The sequence below is a fragment of the Hemiscyllium ocellatum genome, chromosome 6 (genome assembly GCF_020745735.1).
Source record: "Hemiscyllium ocellatum isolate sHemOce1 chromosome 6, sHemOce1.pat.X.cur, whole genome shotgun sequence".
Taxonomy (NCBI): domain Eukaryota; kingdom Metazoa; phylum Chordata; class Chondrichthyes; order Orectolobiformes; family Hemiscylliidae; genus Hemiscyllium; species Hemiscyllium ocellatum.
The window spans coordinates 45,536,148-45,557,186 of NC_083406.1; the positions used below are offsets into that span (position 1 = coordinate 45,536,148).

At 41.4% G+C, this 21,039-nt stretch overlaps 1 protein-coding gene across 1 annotated transcript in view; it reads left to right on the plus strand.

Moving 5' to 3' along the window:
* Positions 1-21,039, plus strand: part of gpc5a (glypican 5a) — a 1,004,507-nt gene that overhangs the window by 12,560 nt on the left and 970,908 nt on the right. Inside the window, exon 2 of the mRNA XM_060825935.1 lies at positions 20,141-20,302. Within this exon, the coding sequence (XP_060681918.1) occupies positions 20,141-20,302 (162 nt within the window). The remainder of the gene's footprint in view (positions 1-20,140; positions 20,303-21,039) is intronic.

Consider the following 21,039-nt stretch of genomic DNA (forward strand, 5'->3'; position numbering starts at 1 on the left):
TCCCCACCCCTCTTTGTGTTCCGCAAGATCCATTACCTTCAGCAGTCCTTGGTTTGTATCACTCTTCCTATCAAAACCCCTGAAACCCTACGTACCCTTCCCTGCAATGGGAAAAGATGCAAAACCTGCTCATAAACCACCCCCTCACCTCCATCTAGGACCCAAACAGTCATTCCAGGTGAGACAGAGGTTCACCTGCCTCTCTTCCAACCTAGTTTACTGCATCAGGTGTTCCCGATGTGGTCTTCTCGACATAGGAGTGACCAGATGTAAACTTAGGGAATGGTTCGCCGAGTATCTCAACCTGGCCCGCAGGGGCCAACCAGACCTCCCAGTTGCTGCCCATTTTAATTCACCTTCCCAACATGATTATCCTTGGCCTCCTTCATTGCCACAATGAACTAAACAGCAAATTGGAGGAACAGCACCTCGTCATCTGCCTGGGTACGCTACAGTCCGGAAGACTCAACATAGAGTTCTAGAGTTTCAAATAACCTCCCTTCTCATCCCTTGAATCTCTTCCCAGCCCCTTCACCTCCCTTCCACTTCTCCCTGCCACTAACCGGATTCATTCCTCTCATTGACTTAACCAGGTCATACCCTCTGCCTGTCTTCACCTATCCCCATTTCACCACCCTGTCCCAGCCACCCCCTTTATCTGCAGCTCCTCCTGCACCCACCCCGAGTCCTGAAGAAGAGTTATACCCGAAATGTCGACTTCTCTACCTCCTGATGTTGCCTGGCTTGCTGTGTTCCTCCAGGCTCCTGCCTGCCTACCCAGGATAAAATATTGGCACAACTTCGAGGGCTGAAGGGTTTGTACTGTGCAGTTCTGTTCTATGATATGTGTTCCACTATAGTTTTGTTACTTCTGTCATCAAAGTGATGATATATTAGACTCATAGAGTCATAGAGATGTACAGCATGGAAACAGACCCTTTAGTTCAACTTGACCATTGCCACCAGATATCCTAACCTAACCTAAGCACATATGCGAACACTTGGTCCATATCCCTCTCAATCCTTCCTATTCATATACCCATCCAAATGCCTTTTAAATGTTGTAATTGTACCAGCCTCCGTCACTTCCTCTGGCAGCTCATTCCATATACACACCGCCATCTACATGAAAAAGTTGCCCTTTGGGTCCCTTTTAAATTTTTCTCCTCTCACCCTAAATCTATGTCCTCTAGTTCTGGACTCCCCTACCCCAGGGAAAGGACGTTATATTGTCTATTTACACTATCCATGCCCCTCATAAGGTAAACCTCTATAACGTAACCCCTTAGCCTCCAACGCTCCTGCGAAAATAACCCCAGCCTGTATAGCTCAAATCCTCCAACCCTGGCAACATCCTTTTAAATCTTTTCTGAGCCCTTTCAAGTTTCACAACATCAGTCTGATAGGAGGGAGACCAGAATTGCACACAATGTTCCAAAAGTGGCCTAACCAATGTCCTGTACAGCCACAAATTGACCTCCCATCTCCTATATTCAATGCTCTGACCAATAAAGGAAAGTATACCAAACACCTTCTTCAGTATCCTGTCCACCTGAGACTCTACTTTCAAGGAACTGTGAACATGCACTCTAAGGTCTCCCCAGGACATAACCAATAACTGTTTAACCCTGCTCTGATTTGCCTTTCCAAATTGCAGCACCTCTCATTTTTCTAAATTAAACTCTATCTGCCACTCTTCAGTCCGTTGGCCTACCTGATCAAGATTCTGTTGTACTCTGAGGTAACCTTCCTTGATGTCCACTACATTTCCAATTTTGTTGTCATCTGCAAACTTACTAATCTTACCTCCTAATTTCGCATCCAAGTCATTTATATAAATGATGAAAGAAAGTGGACTCAGCAACGATCCTTATGGCACAACAATGGTCACAGACCCCCAGTCTGAAAGGCAACCCTCCACCACCTCCCTTTGTCTTCTACTTTCAAGCCAGTTCTGTATCCAAATGGCCAGTTCTCCCTGTATTCCACTTGATCTGACCTTGCTAACCAGTCTACCATGTAGAACCTTGTCGAACGTCTGACTGAAGTCCATATATATCACACCTACCACTCTGGTCTTATCAATCCTCTTTGTTGCTTCTTCAAAAAACTCAAATCAAGTTAGTGAGACATGATTCCCCTCATACAAAGCCATGTTGACGATCCCTAATCAGTCCTTGTCTTTCTATATGCATGTAAATTCTGTCCCTTAGGCTTCCCTCCAACAACTTGCCCACCATCGATGTCAGGCTCATGAGTCTATAGTTCCTTGGCTTTTTCTCACCACTTTTCTGAAGTATTGGCAACACGTTAGCCAATCTTCAGTTTTCTGGCACCTCACCTATGACATTCAGTGATACGAATATCTCAGCAAGGGGCCCAGCAATCACTTCCCTAGCTTCCGACAGAGTTCTAGGGTACACCTGAACATGTCCTGGGGATTTATCCATGTTTATGTGTTTTACAATGCCCAGCACCTCCTCCTCTGTAATATTGTTCCCGCAATGCATGAACCTTTTGAATATTGATGCTGTAGAAGATTATTAAAAGCAAATCCCTTACACAACACTGTGGAAGACTTTTTACATATTTATTCTTTTGCCTGTCACAATTTCTGCTTTCTGTTGCAATGTTCAAACATAATCCATGCACTTTCCCAGAGGTCAATTAAAATGTCAAAGTGGGAACAGTAATTAAAAACACTTAGTTTTCTGGCATAATTTTAAGAATAGATTATATGAATCTCTCAGGCTATGTGTGTAGAATCTTTGTCAGACATTTTTAAAAAAAATCTGCAGTACACATTCTTTTCACAATAGGAAAAATATGTAAACCTAACTAAAAACAGACTGAAACTCAGCAGGTTTGACAGCATCGGTGGAGAGATAAACAGAGTTAATTGAGTTAATATTCCGAGTCCAATGATTCTTCGATGGAACTGAGAAAAGGTGGAAACATGAACTTTTGTGGTATTTAAAAGGGATGAGGAGTAAGTGGAATAGTAAGGAAAGTCAGGGAAAGATTATGTTAAGTTGGATATGAAAGTTGCCATAGAACAAAAGGCCAAGGGAGAGGTGATATTTATTGTGAAGACAAGGAATAGATCCAAAATAGGTGCTCATGTCAGAATATAGATGAGCTTTGACTGAATGTAAAACTGCAAAGACATGATGCAAAAAATCTACAGTTCGGGATGGGAGCTGGTGATGGTGTGAAGAACAAGTCAATTTAGCAAACGGAATCCATGGTTTGAAGTTATTGAACACAATATTGAATCCAGAAGGCTGTAAAATGTCTAAACGGAAAATGAAATGCTATTCCTCCAGCTTCTGTTGGACAACAATGCACGTCCAGGACAGACATATGAGCACAGAAGTAAGATGGTGTGATTAAAATGTCAAGTGACTGGAAAGTCAGGGCCATGTTTATGACTGGGCAGAGACACTCTGCAAAGCGAACAATTTGGGTTTGATCTCCATAATGTAGAGAGAACCAAATTGTGAGCATTGACTACTATAAACTCGAATGAAGGGAATACAGTAAATTGCTAATTCAGGGAATATTTGGGACAGAGTGGAGGAGGTATAAAAGAAAATGTTACACCTTCTGTAACTGCATGGGAAGATGCCATAGGAAGAGGTCTCAGGGTCATGGAGGAGGGAAACAGGGTTTTGGGGAGAGAATTTTTCATTGGAATATTGTAAAGCAAGGGAAGAGTTCATTCTTGCTATCCTGGTGTATTTGGTGGAAATGGTGAAGGTTGATCCTTCATTTATGGAGTAAAGAATAAAAATGTGAAGCCCTGAAGTGATATAGAAATGTGATTGCATAAATAAGATGTGATGGGATTAATATAGTGAAGTACATTACATTTTAACCTGTTGGTATGTAAAATATTCATTTTCTTATGGTCATCTTTTGCATAATATAAACCGATCAATAAGGATGGGTAGCGAAATTAACAGTGACTAGCCAGAAGTTAGTTTAACACCCAAAACACTCTCTTCCATCTATAAGGTGGATGTGTGTAATGTCATCTAGGACACAAATGTATCTTTGATTGGCATCCCATCCATCACCTTATACACCCATCTCTGACAAATGGTGACACCAATGTCCACCATGTACAAGTGCTTTTTAAAAAGTGTTTTTTAATAGAACCTTCTAAAGGGCAATCAGCTTCACCTGAAAGAACAAGGATAGCAGGAAAATGGGATTATCATCACTTGCAAGTTCCCCTGCAAGTCACAAACCATCCAGCTGGTTCATTTTTGCTGGATCTATATACTGAACCTCTCTTCTAAACAGCACAGTGGGTGTAGTTACACCATGTAAATTGCAGTTTTTCATGAGGGCACCTCAATGTCCAAGAGTAAATGGTGATGGACAACAAATACTGGTCGTGTATGTAATGCTTACAATCTACAAAATTAATGAAGAAATATGAAAAACCAAATCTATTGTTATTGAAGTTCGCTACAAACTTCATCCTCTAGCCATTGACACCATCCCTCTCCTTTTAACTGAAGCTGAACTAGACTGTTACATATGGTGTCTTTATCTGTGCCTAAGATAAATTTCTCACCACATATGTGTACCATGACTAAAACTATTTGCATCTGTTCTGTTTTATCACCTGACTCCATCCCTGCCACAGTTCATCTCTTGTTGATGGTCTCATTTATGCATTTGCTACATGACTATTCCAATTTAATTGTGGCCGACCTGTCAGCTTTCACCCTCTTGAGGTCATCTGAACCTTTCCTAATTCACACTAAGTTCCAAGCCATGTTCATCCATGTTGATCCCTGGCACTGCATTTTTCCTTTCAGATCTTGCTTATGGCCATCTCTGCAATCATTTCTGATATATCTCCGTTCCCTCAATTCAGGCTCATGCCTGATTTTAATCAGTTTACCATTTGCAGCCTTATCTCAAGCAGTGAAGGCACTAAGCTGTTTGCTCCTAGATTGAATCCTAGAAACCATCTTTCTAGTACAAATTTTATTTTTCCTCACACCTCTGTGTGTGTCCTAGTTTTCATATTTCATTGATAATACCTTGTGACTTTTACTACTTTTAAGGGTTGTCTAAGTCTAGTTTGTTTTATTTGTTCACAGGATGTAGCTTTTGCTGGCTGGGGAGAAAGTGGTGAGCTACCTTCTTGAAATCGTGAAGTCCTAGAAGTATAGAGACATACATGTTATTAGAAGGGAGTTACAAGATTTTGATCATGTAATAATGGGAAGCAGTGATCTAATTGCAAATCAGGATGGTGTATGATTTGGAAGAGAAATTGCAAATGGTGATATTCCCATACATATGTTGGTCTTAGATTGGAAGGTGATGTCCAAACAGCCTTGGTGAATATCTGCAATGCATTTTGTGGATGATACACATTGCTGCACTCTGTGTCAATGGTGTCATGAGTGAGTGTTGAAGCTGATAGATGAGGTGCTAGTCAGGTGGGCCACTTTGTCCTGGACGGGGTCAAGCATCTTGAGTGTTGTTGCAGCTGCACTCACAAGACAAGTGAAGAGTATTCTTTCACATTCTTGACTTGTGCCTTGTACATGTTAGACCGACTTTTGAGAAATTGAGAAGTGGGTACTCGCTACAAGCTTTCTAGACACAATTTTGATTTGGTTCGTCCAGTTCTGGCTTTTGGTCAGTAGAGAGCGTTAGAATGTTATTAGTCATAGATTCAACAATGGTCGTGTCATTGCATCTTCAGGTGAGATGGTTACGTTCTCTCCTGCTGGTGATGGTCATTGCCTGACGCTGGAGTGGCACAAGTATTACTTGCTGCTTGTCAATCTAAGCTTGGTTTCTGTTCAATTCCTGTTTTAAGTGGACACAGCTGGCTCCATTGTTTGAGGAATTTCTGAATGTTTTCCAATCTTCAGTGAACATCCCAACTTCTGATTTGATAATGAAGGAAAGTCATGGATGGAGCAGCTGGTAATCTTTATTTTGATGGATTAAATCAGATTGCTGCAGAGCCACCCAGTGAACAGACTGTGGAACTGATGGCTGACTCTGAATAACCTTGTTGTTCCCAGAAAATGTTGAATGTGGCAAATTGGAGATTGAAAGAAACTTGTTCTTCATTTGTTACTGCTAAATTAATACAGCATTTGTTGGCACAGATGTTAATTTCACTAAGATGTATGCTGCTTTAGCACCCATTTCATTGAGTTGGAAATGCCAGCTGGGTGTGGTAGACTACTGTGCTTCCATAGAGAAGTGAATAGATATCCAACAAAACTGTTGAAATTGATCAAGCTAAGTCTTCCATTTTTTTCTGCAAGAATATTTAAAATACCTTAAAAAGATCTAAGTGCAATGTTGTGAATATTTAAGGCAATGGAAATAAATTTCAGGTATCAGAAACCCTATTTTCCAATGTTTTCTTATTTAAATTAATTTGATTGTGTCACTGAATTTTGTATTAAAATGTTACCTATCTTGTGCCATTATTTAATCTCCAGTAAATCTCCTCAGATGGTTAGTTTGAAACTTGTACTGATTTTTATGCTTAACACTAAACAGGACAAGCTCATAAACTCCTGAACGAGAAAACAATTTGGCAACAGAGTGACATCTGTTTCATGGGATGGGGAAGAAAGGAAATAGAAATTGTAATTAAAGAAAAAGGAAATGTCAGCAGTTTTAGAAATAAGAGTTAAAGGTGGACATAATCAGACTAGTGACATGTAAGGTTAGAAAAACATATGTACTAATTTTGTGAAGAAACTTCTTTGGTTCAAGTAGTAAATCGAAGGTGACTGAAGTGCAAAGTGGTTTTGGCTAGTTTAGAATTACTTCAATGAGAAAACAATAATTGACATTGGAGTCTGGAGACTGTTTATTTTTACTGATGGTATCTCTTGTTTATCAGTCCAATGCAGGCAAAATAATGTTATGGGGTACTTTGTTTCTGAAAGCTAGTAAGTTGATGGGCAATATATCTACAGGACAAAGCTTTCTCCGAGCTGATACAAATTGTCAGTGACTCAGTCTGAAGACTCAGAATTGCAATTGGAAGAAAAACAGAAAGAAGCGGGGCTGCTATGAAAGATTAAGGTCTTGGTATTAAGTTGGAAGAAAGTTTCAGACAGGTCAATCTTCCCAACAGTGATAACTGAGAAATTCATTTGCATTCGTGGGCATGTTGTCATTGGAAATCAAGATCTGTTACTTCAAGAGTTGTCGCAAAAGCTAAAAATTTTATCAAAGTACAAAAAAGTCCACATTTACCTGTCTGAGAGATTCTGGTTAACAGAAAACATGGATTATGTTTCTGGATTTAACAAGGGCTACTATTTATGAATAAATAGATTCTAATCACAGGTAAACAACAAGTGAGCTGTTGCCATATAGTTCTACCAATTAAAACTCTAAGCTCCTTCTAAAACTCCCTACACACACATACAGACAACAAAAATAAAATGTTATTATGTTTGGAGGGAGTAAAACTGGGAAAGTTAGTCATTGGCTCCAGTTTACAGGCTTCACTGAGATGATGCTTTTGCTTATCAAAACTTGATATTCCTTAATCTCTCTTCTCCAAGTCCTTTTCACCTCTTCGCTGATGGCATAGTAACCCAGAGATCTATCCCAATGCTCGAAGGATAAGGATTCAAATTCCATCATGGTAGCTGGTAGTATTTAAATTCAGTTTATATAATCTGGAATGAAAAACTAGTCTCAGCAATATCGTCTGTCATGTTACCATTGATGATTGCATGAATCCAATTGGTTTGTAAAGACCACCTTTGATTGTAATTTCAATTATGGACTGAAAAGGGAAAAGGGTTGTTAAAATAAAGGATTGTGGAAAACATTATTGCACATTTTAAAACCAAGTGATCTGACACTCATTGTCATCTTTCAAGATTCTAGTGACACTGGACCATTCCTATTGTAATTGTAGCCATTGCAACACCACATTCAAAAATGAGATAGAGAGGAAATGGAATTAGAGACCAGTTAACCTGGCATTGGTAGAAGACAAAATGCTGGAATCCAACATTAACGATTTAATAGCAAGTATTTAGAAAACAGCAACAGGATCAGACAGAGTCAGCATGGATTTAATCATGTTTGACAAATCTACAGGAGCCTTTTGAGAATGCAACTGGTAGAATTGGTAGGAGGGGGCCAATGAATGTGGTTTACTTAGATTTTCAGAAGTCTTTTGATTAGGTCCAATATAAGAATTTAGCATGTAAAACTAAAGCATGTGGGAGAGGGGCTGGTGCCTTGGATAGAGAACTGGTTGGCAGACAGGAAACAAAGAATTAGCATAAGCAGGTTTTTTTCACCAAGTTGCAGTCAATGACCATGGATCAGTGCTCAGACCCCAACTATTCACAATAGATATTAATGATTTAGATGAAAGGACTAAAAGTAATATCTCTAAGTTTGCAGACAACACAAAACTGGGTGAGAGGGTAAACTGTGAAGAGAATGTAACGATGTTTTTTGGTGAAAAAGACCTGCTTATGCTAATTCTTTGTTTCCTGTCTGCCAATGAGTGTCAGATCACTTGGTTTTAAAATGTGCAATAATGTTTTCCACAATCCTTTCTTTAACAACCCTTTTCCCTTTTCAGAAACAATTTGGACAAATCGAATGAGTGGGTAAATGTATGGCAGATAAAGTATTGTGAATAAACAGGAGGTGAGCAAAAACAAGAAGGCAGATTATGATATGAATGGCAATTGATTGGGAAATGGGGAAGTTCAACATGATTTGGATGTCCTTGTACACCAGCTACTGAAAGTAAGGACGAATGCGGGGCAAATACGATGTCATCTAAATCATTAATATCTATTGTGAATAGTTGGGGTCTGAGCACTGATCCATGAGGTACCCCTTACTGGTCACTGACTGTAACTTGGTGAAAAAGACCTGCTTATACCAACTCTTTGTTTCCTGTTTGCTAACCAATCTCTATCCAAATGGCTCAGGGTGGCATGGTAGGTTAGTACTTAGCACTGCTGCCACACAGCACCTGGGACCTGGGTTCAATTCCAACCTCGGGTGACAGTGTGGCGTTTGCACATTCTCCCTGTATCTGGATGGGTTTCCTCCTTGTGCTCTAGTTTCCACTCACAATCCAAAGATGTGCAGGTTTTGTGAATTGGCCATGCTAAATTGCCCCTAGTGTTCAGGGATGTGTAAGTTTGGTGTATTAATTAGGGCTAAACATAGAGTAATAGTGTAGGGGAATGGGTCTGGGTGGGTTACTCTTCTGAGGATCGGTGTGGACTTGTTGGGCTAAAAGGCCTGTTTCTACACTGTAGGGATTCTGTGACCTTCTATGAAGTACAGGAGGTGGTGAAGAAGGCAAAAGGTATGTTGGCCCTGAGTGTTAGGAGTTAGTACAGGAACAAGGATATCTTTATGCAATTACACAGTGTTGATTCCAAGAGGTATTGAACAGAAAAGTAAGGATGTTATTCCTCAGTTTCATAAGGCACTGTTGAGATTATATCTCAAACACTGTGTGCAGTTTTGGTCCTGTATTTAAGGAAGGATGTAAGTGCATTGGAGGTTGTTCAATTGTGATTTACTAGATTGATATCTGGAGTGAACGGGTTGACTTGCATTGTTTCTGAAATAACCCCATAGAGGCCAGTATCCCATCTCAAAGTCACCTTTTACATAAGCTTGTAGACTCCTTGACACTGATCCAGCTCTCAGAATGAACAGAACCTCTGATACTCATGTTTTTTTACCTTCTTTTGTTCCTTTTTTCTTTTTTTATCCTTTTTCCCCCACACTACCACCTAACAACAGTCGTGCTTATTTTTTGCCAGCACCCATGTTGTGTGTGTGCAGGTGTTGGACACAGTTAATAACAACAAGGACATAAACCTTTATTTATTTTCCACCGCCAGGAAGAAAGGAAACACCAGAGTGGCTGGTCGCAGGCAGTGCCTTTCTCATTAAAGGGCAATGCTGCATGATCAAAAAAGTGAAGGAAGGGCAGAGATTAAATCAAAATAGAGGTGGAGGGGGTAATAAAGCACTCCACTCCTTATAGTGCCCACCTCTCCCTGAACAGCTCAAGGGTGTTGGTAGACGCCATGTGCTCCTTCTCCAGTCTCGAAAGCAACCACTGATGAGGGGCAGGCAATTGGCTCTAACAGCCCCCTCCATGGCCCACTGCCTGGAAGTGTTTGATGCCAGCTTGACCAGACCCAGGAGCAGACCTACGAGGAGATCCTCTGATCTACCCTGCCCCCTCTGCACCGTGTGTCCAAAGATCGGGAGCATTGGACTGAAATGCAACCAATAACAGAGAAGAAAGTTTTTAAGAAAATCAAAAGGGAGTGCAAATGCTCACACCCAATGCATACACTGTCCACGGACTCCACTGCACCATAGAACAAGCAGTTGGACTGTGAGTCCATGAATCACCGCAATCTGTGGTTGCAGGGGTCTGCTGCATGACGCACCCTCCACCCCAGATCACCAAGAGAAAGGGGGAGGATTCCCGCGTAGAGAGCCCTCCACTCAGGATCCCCACCACTTGGTGGCAAATGGGCATGCCAAGGCATGTTCGGGTGGTGGATGAGAGAAAAGAGGTGGATGGTGTGCAGCAGCAGTTGGTAGACGGCCCGCCATTTTATGTCCCTAAAAGGGACAAAACTAAAACTCCGGAGGGAGCTCAGGTTGTGGGGCACAGGTTCCTGTGAGAAGTATCTTGAGCGAATGTGAAATTCTGTGAGTGCAGGGGTGAGAGCAGACAGGATCCCACTGCACACCTGAGCATCCTGCAACTGGTGCACTGCCATTTTAAGACGTCGAATGGCAGTGGTCATGAACCAGACATCTACCCCTGTCCTGCTTACTATATACTGCTGCAGCATCCAGCCCATGCCCCTGCCACCCAGCATGCCCCCAGATAATCCTGTTTTTATCTTTCAACCAGGGGTCCCTGATTGGACTAGATTAACAGCCCTGATCGAGGAACTCATATTCTCTGAAGTCCATCTGGCTCACCTCGCTACAATCACTCCTCCCTGAGTCCAAGGACACGGGCCAGTTTTTTTTTGGAGCTCCTCCTGGGACATTTTAGCACTGAGTCTGCCTCTGTATGGGCAGCATGTAACACACAGTAACTCAGCTCTTGAGCCCAGAGCTTTTCGGAAGAAATTCATTCTCTTCTTCGGATGGCAAAGGCATCAAGGCTGTAACATCTGTCATGTCCATCTCAGATTCCAAGGCATCTCCAACACTTAGAGTCATAGCTTCATACAGCATGGAAACAGACTCTTTGGTCCAACCAATCCATGCCAAACATAATCCCAAATTAAACTAGTGTCACTTGCCTGCTCCTGGCCCATATCCCTCCAAGTCTTTCCAATTTATGTACTTTTCCAAACGTCTTTTAAACATTGTAATTGTACGCACACCCACCAGTTCGGCAGGAAGTTCATTCAACATGTGAACAACCCTCTGTGTAAAAGATTTGTCCTTTATGTCTTTTATAAATTTCTCACCTCTCTCCTCTCACCTTAAAAGTATGCCCCCTCATTTTGAAATCTCTCACCCTAGGGAAAAGACAACTACCATTAACCCTATCTATATTTGATGGAGAGGGAGAACCCTGGGATCCAAAATAGTTGGAAAGGCTATTGGTGAAGCGGACATGTTTTATTCCTGCATCGTTTGTGAGTTTGCAATTTCCAGATGGTCTACGTGCTCATTCAGGACCGCTGCCCCTATTCAAACTTTATATGTCACTGAACCTGACCTTGCATCAACCATGCCTCCCACCAATTGAGTCCATGAAAGGAACAGCATAGTAGATGTAGTCTAGGGTTTACTCAGCCATTCCCATGAATGTGAGGGAGCTGCTGGCAGTAATTTTTGTCCTTGTGGGCACTGCCCCACCAAGTCAGCTTTGTCTGCATCCAATCCTGGCTACTAGAGATAACTTCTCACCAATATCTTCATTATGGAAACCCTTAGATGACCCTGTTGGATCTGGTGGCAACCTTTGCTCAAGTCACTCTTGCTCCCCCTAATAATTTTTTTTTTAGATTAGACTTACAGTGTGGAAACAGGCCCTTCGGCCCAACAAGTCCACACCGACCCGCCGAAGCGAAACCCACCCATACCCCTACATTACCCCTTACCTAACACTACGGGCAATTTAGCATGGCCAATTCACCTGACCCGCACATCTTTGGACTGTGGGAGGAAACCGGAGCACCCGGAGGAAACCCACGCAGACACGGGGAGAACGTGCAAACTCCACACAGTCAGTCGCCTGAGTCGGGAATTGAACCCGGGTCTTCAGGCGCTGTGAGGCAGCAGTGCTAACCACTGTGCCACCGTGCCGCCCACAAATATGCCATCCTCTACTGTGATCTGGTCTCTTCATGTTCAAAAAGGTTTCAGTTCTGGTTGTGATGGCCCTTTGCTTTCCCTCATCACCACCAGCTGTTCTAGGTTTTGCCAGGGCCAGATCTTTCTCCATCCAAAATCTGATATTGTTAACTGTGATTGGAAGTGTGTCCAGAAAATTTAAAACTATTACAGACTCTTCCTTTGGTGATACCACTGGTGATGGTCTGCCAATGGGGGACAGCTCAATGCATGCGCATATGCAACTTAGCTCCTGGATGGTGTTCCAACATAATCATATGCACATAGTATTAGAGCCCACTGCTGGACTTGGCCTGAAGCTAGGGTGGCACTGCCTTGACCTCCTTAAATAGACCTAGCAAGGGTTTGTTGTCCATTATTATTAAACATCTACATCCTTAAAGGTGTTGGTGGAACTTCTTGACTCCAAATGTGACCATCAAACCATTCTTCTTTATCTGTGCGTACTTATGATCTGCATTAGCCAAAGTCCTACATGTGCTATTGAACGTTCCTCTCCATTGGGCCACCTTTGAGCAAATACTACCCGATGCCAAATGGGGAGACCTTGCAAGTCAATACCAGATGTTGCTTGGGATCATAGTGTGCCAATAGCTTTTCTTGATAGAGATTTCTTCAATTCCCTGAAAGTTATGGCTTGCTATGTGACCATTTCCAAGACTGATCATTTTATAAAAGTTGATGCTAAGGTGCCAGGATCGAGGCCAAGTTATAGAGTCATAGTCATAGTTTTGGAGTCACTGAAACAGACCCTCTGTTCAGCTAGTCCATGCTGACCAGAATCCCAAACTAAACAAGTCCCACCTGCCTGCATTTGACCCCTATCTCTCCAAACATTTCTTATTCATGCTGTTATTGAAATGTCTTTTAATGTTGTAATTGTTCCTGCAACCACCACTTCCTGTGAAAGTTTATTCCACATATGAACCAGTCTCTGTGTAAATAAGTTGCCCCTCAATACTTTTTTTAACTGTTCCAACTCAGATATAGATGGACGTTCCAGGGTGTGCATTCTCCTGGACACTGGCCTTTGAGTTCTCTTTCTCTTTTTAGATATGGTGGCACTCTTTTGCTGTCTCAAGTCCACATAGCAGCAGCAACTACAATGGCTTGCTGGCTTGGACCCCAAAGAACATCTTAACTGGTTGGCTGAGGCTTGGCTTTGTTTTGGGGTTTTGCTGTGGGCTGACCTAGAGTGCTTCTGTTCAAGATATGTCCTCAGTGAGGCTATGGAATTGCCTTCACTCAAGTTGTGTTCCCAAGCTCAGTTGGATTGGCAAGTGCCATTCAGGGAACCCATACTTTATGCTGTTCTGCTGGCTGACTTCATGACAACCACTATATAAAGGGGTTAGAATTTTAACTGGTAGAGTTGTATGATAATTGTTCATAATTGCATATCTGTTTTTACAGTCTACTTATTTGTAATAGATAATAATTCTTGTTAAATATAGAATTCTGGTCCATGCTTTCTGTTAAGTTGGGCCTGAAAGTCAGATTAATTTGGAGGATTTAAAATGCTTTAACATTTGTGAAGACTATGGCAATTGAGGGACTTAATTTTACCTAGTGAGCATGCCTCAACGCACAGCCTTCTGATGTAGAGAGTTTCAAATAATCTCAACCTTTTGAGTGAAGACAATTCTCATTATTTGAGTGGAAATATTCTAAATGACCAAAGTCACTCATCTCCTCATTTTTTTGCCAAACATTTCACCCCAGGAAGCAATTCAGTGAACCTTTGCTTCAAGTAATTCAAGGAAAATTATACCCTTCTTTAAATATGGAGTCTTTGGTGTGGTTTCAGAAAAGTCCCTTATAATTGTCACAAGACATTATATTAAACAATGACTTGTGTTAAGACTCAATATGGTTTTTGACTAGCTAATGTTGTAAATGGGGATTGTATAGTTGGAGGCATAGACACCGTCCTCTGTGACCAGGATCGAGAGTCCCGAAGGTTGTGTGGCCTGCCTCGTGCTTGGGTTCAGGATATCTAATCTGGAATGCAGAGGAACTTGGAGTGGGAGGGTAAAGATCCAATGGTCATTGTCCATGTAGGGACCAATGACATAGATAAAACTAGGGCAGGGATATTGCTAATTGAGTATGAACAGTTAGGAGCTAAATTATAAAGCAGAACCAAAAAGGTAATACTCTCCGATTACTACTTGAGCCATGTGCTAATTGGCACAGGGCCAATACGATTAAGCAGGTAAATGTGCAGCTCAAAGTTGGAGAAATGTGAATTTTTGGGACATTGGCACCAGTACTGGTGAAGAAGGGATCTGTTCCGATGGGGCGGTCTTCATCTGAACAATGCTGGGACCAGAGTCCTAGCGAGTCTCATAAGTAGGGCTGTAGACAAGGCTTTAAACTAAATGGGAGAGCAGAGTGGGTGCGGAGGCTCCAGTTATACGGGATTTTAGAAAATCTGCATTGAGGGAGGAGGTGCAAGTGCAGAATTCAGGAGAGGTTATTGAAATCTCCAGCACAGGCACAAGTAGCACAGAGTGTATGAAAGGGGCTAGCGAATGACCATGAGAAGATAACAATTAATACAGGAATGAATGTGTTATATCCGAATGCATACAGTATAAAGAATAAGGTAAATAAGCTTGTGGCGCAGATCAAGATTGGCAGGTATGACATGTTGGCCATCATGGAGATGTGGCTGCGAGGGGAATCAGGATTGGGAGCTACATATTCAAGCTACTTATCATATTGAAAAGAATGACAGGTGAGCGGGGGTGTAGGGTTGCCTTATTAGTAAGAAATGAAATTAAATCAATAGTAAGAAATAAAGTGGGGAGTCAGATGGTGAAGAATATGTATAGGTAGAATTGAGGAACTGCAAAGGTAAAATGAAAACCATAGTCGGAGTTATGTACAGGCCTCCAAACAGTAGTCAGGAGATAGAAAAGATGTGCAGGAAAGGCAAAGTTACAGTGATCATGAGGGATTTCAATATGCAAGTGGACTGGGAAAATCGGGTTGGTAGTAGATTGCAAGAATGTCTATGAGATGGCTTTTTGCAGCAGCTTGTGGTGGAACCCACTGGGGAGTAGGCATAACTGGATTTAGTGTTGTGCAATGAGGCAGACCTAATAAGGGAGTTTAAGGTGAAGGAACCCTTAGGAGACAGTGATCATAATATGATTGAATTTACAGTGCAATTTGAGAGGGAGAAGATGGAATCAGAGGTAACGGCATTACAGCTAAATAAGGGCAACTACAGAGGCATGAGGGAGGAGCTATGTAGAATTGACTGGGAGAGGAGTCTAGCAGGAAAGACAGTGGAACAGCAATGGCAGGAGTTTCTGGGAATAATTCAGGAGACACAGCAGAGATTCACCCTGAGGAAAAGGAAGCATGGTATAGGGAGGACGAGGCAACCATGGCTGACTGGGAAAGTCAGAGATAGCATAAAAGCAGAAGAGAAAGCATATGATGTGGTGAAGGACAGTGGGAAAGCAGAGGATTAGAAAGCTTACAAAGTCCATTAGAGGGCAACTAAAAAAGAAATAAGGAGGGAGAAGATTAAATATGAGGGTTATCTAGCCAGTAATATAAAAGCAGATTCTAGGAGTTTCCTTAGATTATATTAGATTCCCTACAGTATGGAAACAGGCCCTTCGGCCCAACAAGTCCACACCGACCGTCCGAAGAGTAACCCATCCAGACCCATTTGCTAAATTTACCCCTGACTAACGCACCTAACACTGATGGTAATTTAACATGACCAATTCACCTGACCTGCTCAACTTTAGATTTTGGGAGGAAACTGCAGCATCCAGAAGAAACCCATGCAGACACGGGGAGAATGTGCAAACTCCACACAGACTGTTGCCCAAGGCAGGAATCAAACCAGGTCCCTAGTGCTGTGAGGCAGCAGTGCTAACCACTAATCCACCATACTGCTCCATAGATATATAAAGGGCAAAAGAGGGGACAAAATGGACATTGGGCCACTGGAAAATGACCCTGGAAAGATAATAGTAGGGAACAAGGAACTGGCTGAGGCACTGCATAATTACTTCGTATCAGTCTTCATGGTGGAAGACACAAATAATATTCCAAACATTCAAGAGATTGAGGGGGACGGAGCTGAGAATGGTGGCCATCACCAAGGAGAAGGTGCTAGAAAAACTGAATAGTCTGAAGTTGGATAAAACACCTGGATCAGATGGACTGTACTCCAGAGTTCTGAGGGAGATAGCTGAATAAATAGTGGAGGTTTTAATGGTGTTCTTTCAGGAATCACTACTATCAGGGAGGGTCCTAGAGGACTTGGGGCAGCATGGTGGTTCTGTGGCTAGCACTGCTGCCTCACAGTATTAGGGACCCAGGTTCGATTCCAGCCTTGGGCGACTGTGTGGAGTTTGCGCACTCTCCCCGTGCCTACGTGGGTTTCTTCTCATGCTCCGGTTTCCTCCCATAGTCCAAAGATGTGCAGATTAGGTGAATTGGCCTTGCTAAATTTCCCATGGGGGGTGAGGAGAATGCAGAAGGATTTGGAGAGGTTAGGAGAGTGGGCAAAGAAGTGGCAGATAGAGTACAATGTGGGAAAGTGTGAGGGCATGCACTTTGTTAGGAAGGATAGAAGCATAGAATATTTTCTGAATGAGGAGAAAACTCAGAAGTCTGAAGTGCAAAGAGACTTGGGAGTTCTAGTCCAGGATCCTCTCAAGTTAAACTTGCAGGTTGAGTCAGTACTGGGCAAATGCAATGATGGCATTTATTTTGAGAGGACTTTAACATAAAAGCAGGAATGTACTTCTGAGGCTCTATAAGGCTCTGGTCAGATCAACTTTGGGGCATTGTGTACAATTTTGGGCCCCATATCTCATAAAGGAAGTACTGGCCCTGGACCTCGTTCAGAGGAGATTCATGAGAGTGGTCTCAAGAATGAAAAGCTTAATATATGAGGAACATTTGAGGACTCCTGTTCTGTATGTGATGGAGTTTAGATGAATGAAGGGGCATCTAATTGAAACATTCAGAATACTGAATGGCCTGGACAGAGTAGATGTTGGGAAGATGTTTCCATTGGTAGGGGAGATGAGAATCCAAAGGCATAGTCTTAGAGTAAAAGGAGAACCTTTTAGAACAGAGATAAGGAGAAACGTCTTTAGCCAGAGATTGGTGAATATATGGAATTCATTGCCTCAAAAGGCTGTGGAGGCCAGGTCATTGAGAATATTTAAGACTGAGACAGATAGGTACTCAAGTATCAAGGGGATCAAGGGTTATGGGGACAAAGTGGAAGAATGGGGCTGAGAAACTTATCAGCCTGAATTGAATGGTGGAGCAGACTTAATGGGCTGAATAGCCTGATTTCTGTTCCTCTGTCTTATGGTCTTATGGTTTCATTGCTGGAACTGAATGCTAACTTTCTGAGTTCATTGTATGCATATGTCCAGCTCCTTGTTCAGTTCAGCTCAGTTTAGTACCTGGTCAATGCTATACCGTAGGGATTTTGATAGAAGGGGAGTCATCAAATGTCAAAGGATTTATGGTTAGATTCGCTCTCGTTGGAGATGACCATTGCCTAGTACATATGTGGCACAAATGTTACTTCTTATTTATTAGCCCAGGCCTGGAGATGATGAGATCTCACTTCTTTTACTTATAGACTGCTTCAGTATCAGAGGAAGTGTGAATGATGTTGAATATTGTGCAATTATCAGTGAACGTCCTCCCTTTTGACCTTATAATGGAGAGAAGGTAATTGATTTAAAAAGCTGAAAATCAATGAACTTCTGACATCATCCTGAGGAATTCCAACAGAGGAGTTCTGAGCCTAACTTAACTCACCTCCAGCAACTACAACCACCTTCCTTTGTGCCAGGCATGACTCCAACCAGTTCCAATTCTAATTTTATTTGGCCCTCAGTGCCACCATTGGTCAAGTGTGTCCTTGATGTCACTGGCAGTCACTTTTACCTTCCTTCTTGAGCCATGTTTGATGTGACAGATAATATCAATCATGCTGTTGTAGCCTTTAATGCTGTTTCCAAATGATGTTCAACATGGAGGCATATTAATTCATAAACTGACGGATGACAGAACATGCAATCAGCAGGGAGTTCATTGCTCTTGTTTGACCAGATGGCATGAAATTTCCTGCCACATGGCGTCAAGTTTGAAGACTCTTAACACCATTATTCCACATCTCTACAATAACCTCTTGTGGGTCTGATCCAATAAAGGGATGAGACAAATGTAGGAATGTGATTTAAAAATAAACATCAGTGATGCTGTCTGGTAATCACACTCACAAATCCTATCTGTGCCATGCTGTTGATGACTGAATAAGGGTACCATCCTAACTTTGGCACATGGCATGGATACTAACGCTTTGGAGATCAACTGGGCTGGATTTATATTTATCATATCCAAATCCAATGCTCAAATTAAAGCTGAGGGCCCATCAGTTTTTAACTTATCATTGTGTCCTTGCAATTATATGCACGATAAATTCCCCTGTTTTTGTGACTAACAGGATAAGCATACACTAACTATTATCTGCATAAACATTGGATTCAAAACCTGTATTTTTGAGACAGCCCCGAACTGAAATGAGATTAAAACTTCAGATAGCTGGAAAGGGGAATTTGCATTTTTGGATTCCTGGCTGTAATGCCAGAGTTTTGTGAAATCAAATGGAAGCTGAATCATATAGGAGAAAAAAAGAACACACTCAAATCTTTTTGAGATTAAATGAATGCAGAATGTTAAAGTCGGCTGTCTGTGAAGAGCTGTGCAAGTAGAACATGTGAAAAGCCTGCAACTTGAACACTGGCATGAAACAGTGAAAGAAGTTATGCAGAAATGTTCATTGTTGATGATTAACTTATCTGTAATACTTAGACTGAATAACCAAAATCTGCATGAGTAAAAGACCTTGAACTCTGCTTGGATTAAAATTACTGAATTGTGGAAGGACTTTATGGTCACACATAGAGACATATGTTCTGAGCAGATTGACATTTAATTTCTGGGATCTATCCTTCTGCATGGGAACAACCCTATCAACCATTCAACACACACTCCTCATACAGTGTAAAAATGTCAATACCCTTGGTATTCTTGTGAATTGTCCTGATGTGTGTAAGACAAAAAACTTCATCAAAATGTGTTACTTTTCAGCAATTATTAAGAATTATTATTGCTGTATTGGCTAATTAAAATGTAGTTTATAGACTTGAGCACAAAATCCAAGTTGATACTTCAATTCCTGTACTGAAAGAATGCTGTACTGTTTGAGGAGCCATCTGTTGGATAAGACATTATGCTGAACCTCCTGTTCAAGTGAGTGCCTGTACCTCAACCATCACAGCTCCCAAAGCAAGGTGACTGGTCATCTATCTCAATTAGACAGGAAGGAGGCTGGAGGAACACAGCAAGCCAGGCAGCATGTGGACTGCTCTATGTTGTATGTTACTCTCCTTAACCTTGCTACTATATACAGTAACAGTAATTGGCTGCATTTTGAGGATGTAAAATCTGCCATTTAATGACGTTTCGCTCTGATTTTATTAATATCTGAGTTCTTCATAAGTACAGTCTATACCTGACATAAAATGAAGACTTAATTTGAATGTGTCAATGTCAAGAAAATTAGAATTTAAGAATTTCTGTCTCAAATCAATTATTAGATTATTTGTACTGAGCATTTTTCAATCAAATGTAGAAGAAATGAGCATTTATTTTCTGCATTTTTCTTTAGGTTCTGATCTTCAAGTGTGCACATCAAAGGATCTAACATGCTGTACAAGAAAAATGGAGGAGCGATACCAAGCAGCAGCTCGTCAAGACATTCAAAATTTGCTTCAAACATCCAGCTCGACACTGAAATTTTTAATATCACGCAATGCGGCCACTTTTCAAGGTAATCCGTTATCTGACCAAATGAAGTCCTGCAAGTTTTTTTTTCCCTATTTTTATTATCCTACATTTAATTTATGTGGAACACAATAATATGATCAACAATCCAGAAGAACAAATCTCAATATTTATTCTGCTGATTATTGGAAGTATAGAAAGATGTTGAGACATGATTCAGAAATTCATTTCCTATAGAAAATTCGGCTTCAGAAATCTTGGCTCGGTAAATGCAAGAGAATTTTATATTAATATACTTGTGGCGAAGAAAGAACAAGCTTAATATTAAAAGACATAATGTATGAAAGTTCACTGGGTATTCTACGCAGACTTCCTGCTCTGATTAATAATGTTGATATTTAATTTGTCACCAGCAAGTCTGGCTTAATTCCTACAATGTTTGTGCTACTCCTTCAGTGATGATTCTTTAGAAGCTTGGTAGATCATTTAAGTGATGGAAAGGGTGAGCTCTGATTTGCAGAAGTCATTGACTTTTCACAACATAGAAGCATACTGAAATTAGACCTCAATACAATCAGGTCATCAGAGTCAAGTGATAATGATTCTGTTGTGGCCTATTGAATACTACCACTCTGATCATGGAATTTGTAGAATATTGAAGTTTTCCTGGTAAGTTTCCTGTTGATAATGAGTCTTGTACTCAGTGTTCACCATTACCAAGCTTCTCTAACAATCACACAGATTACACAACAATAGAATGTACGAAATAGTCGAGAACTTGGC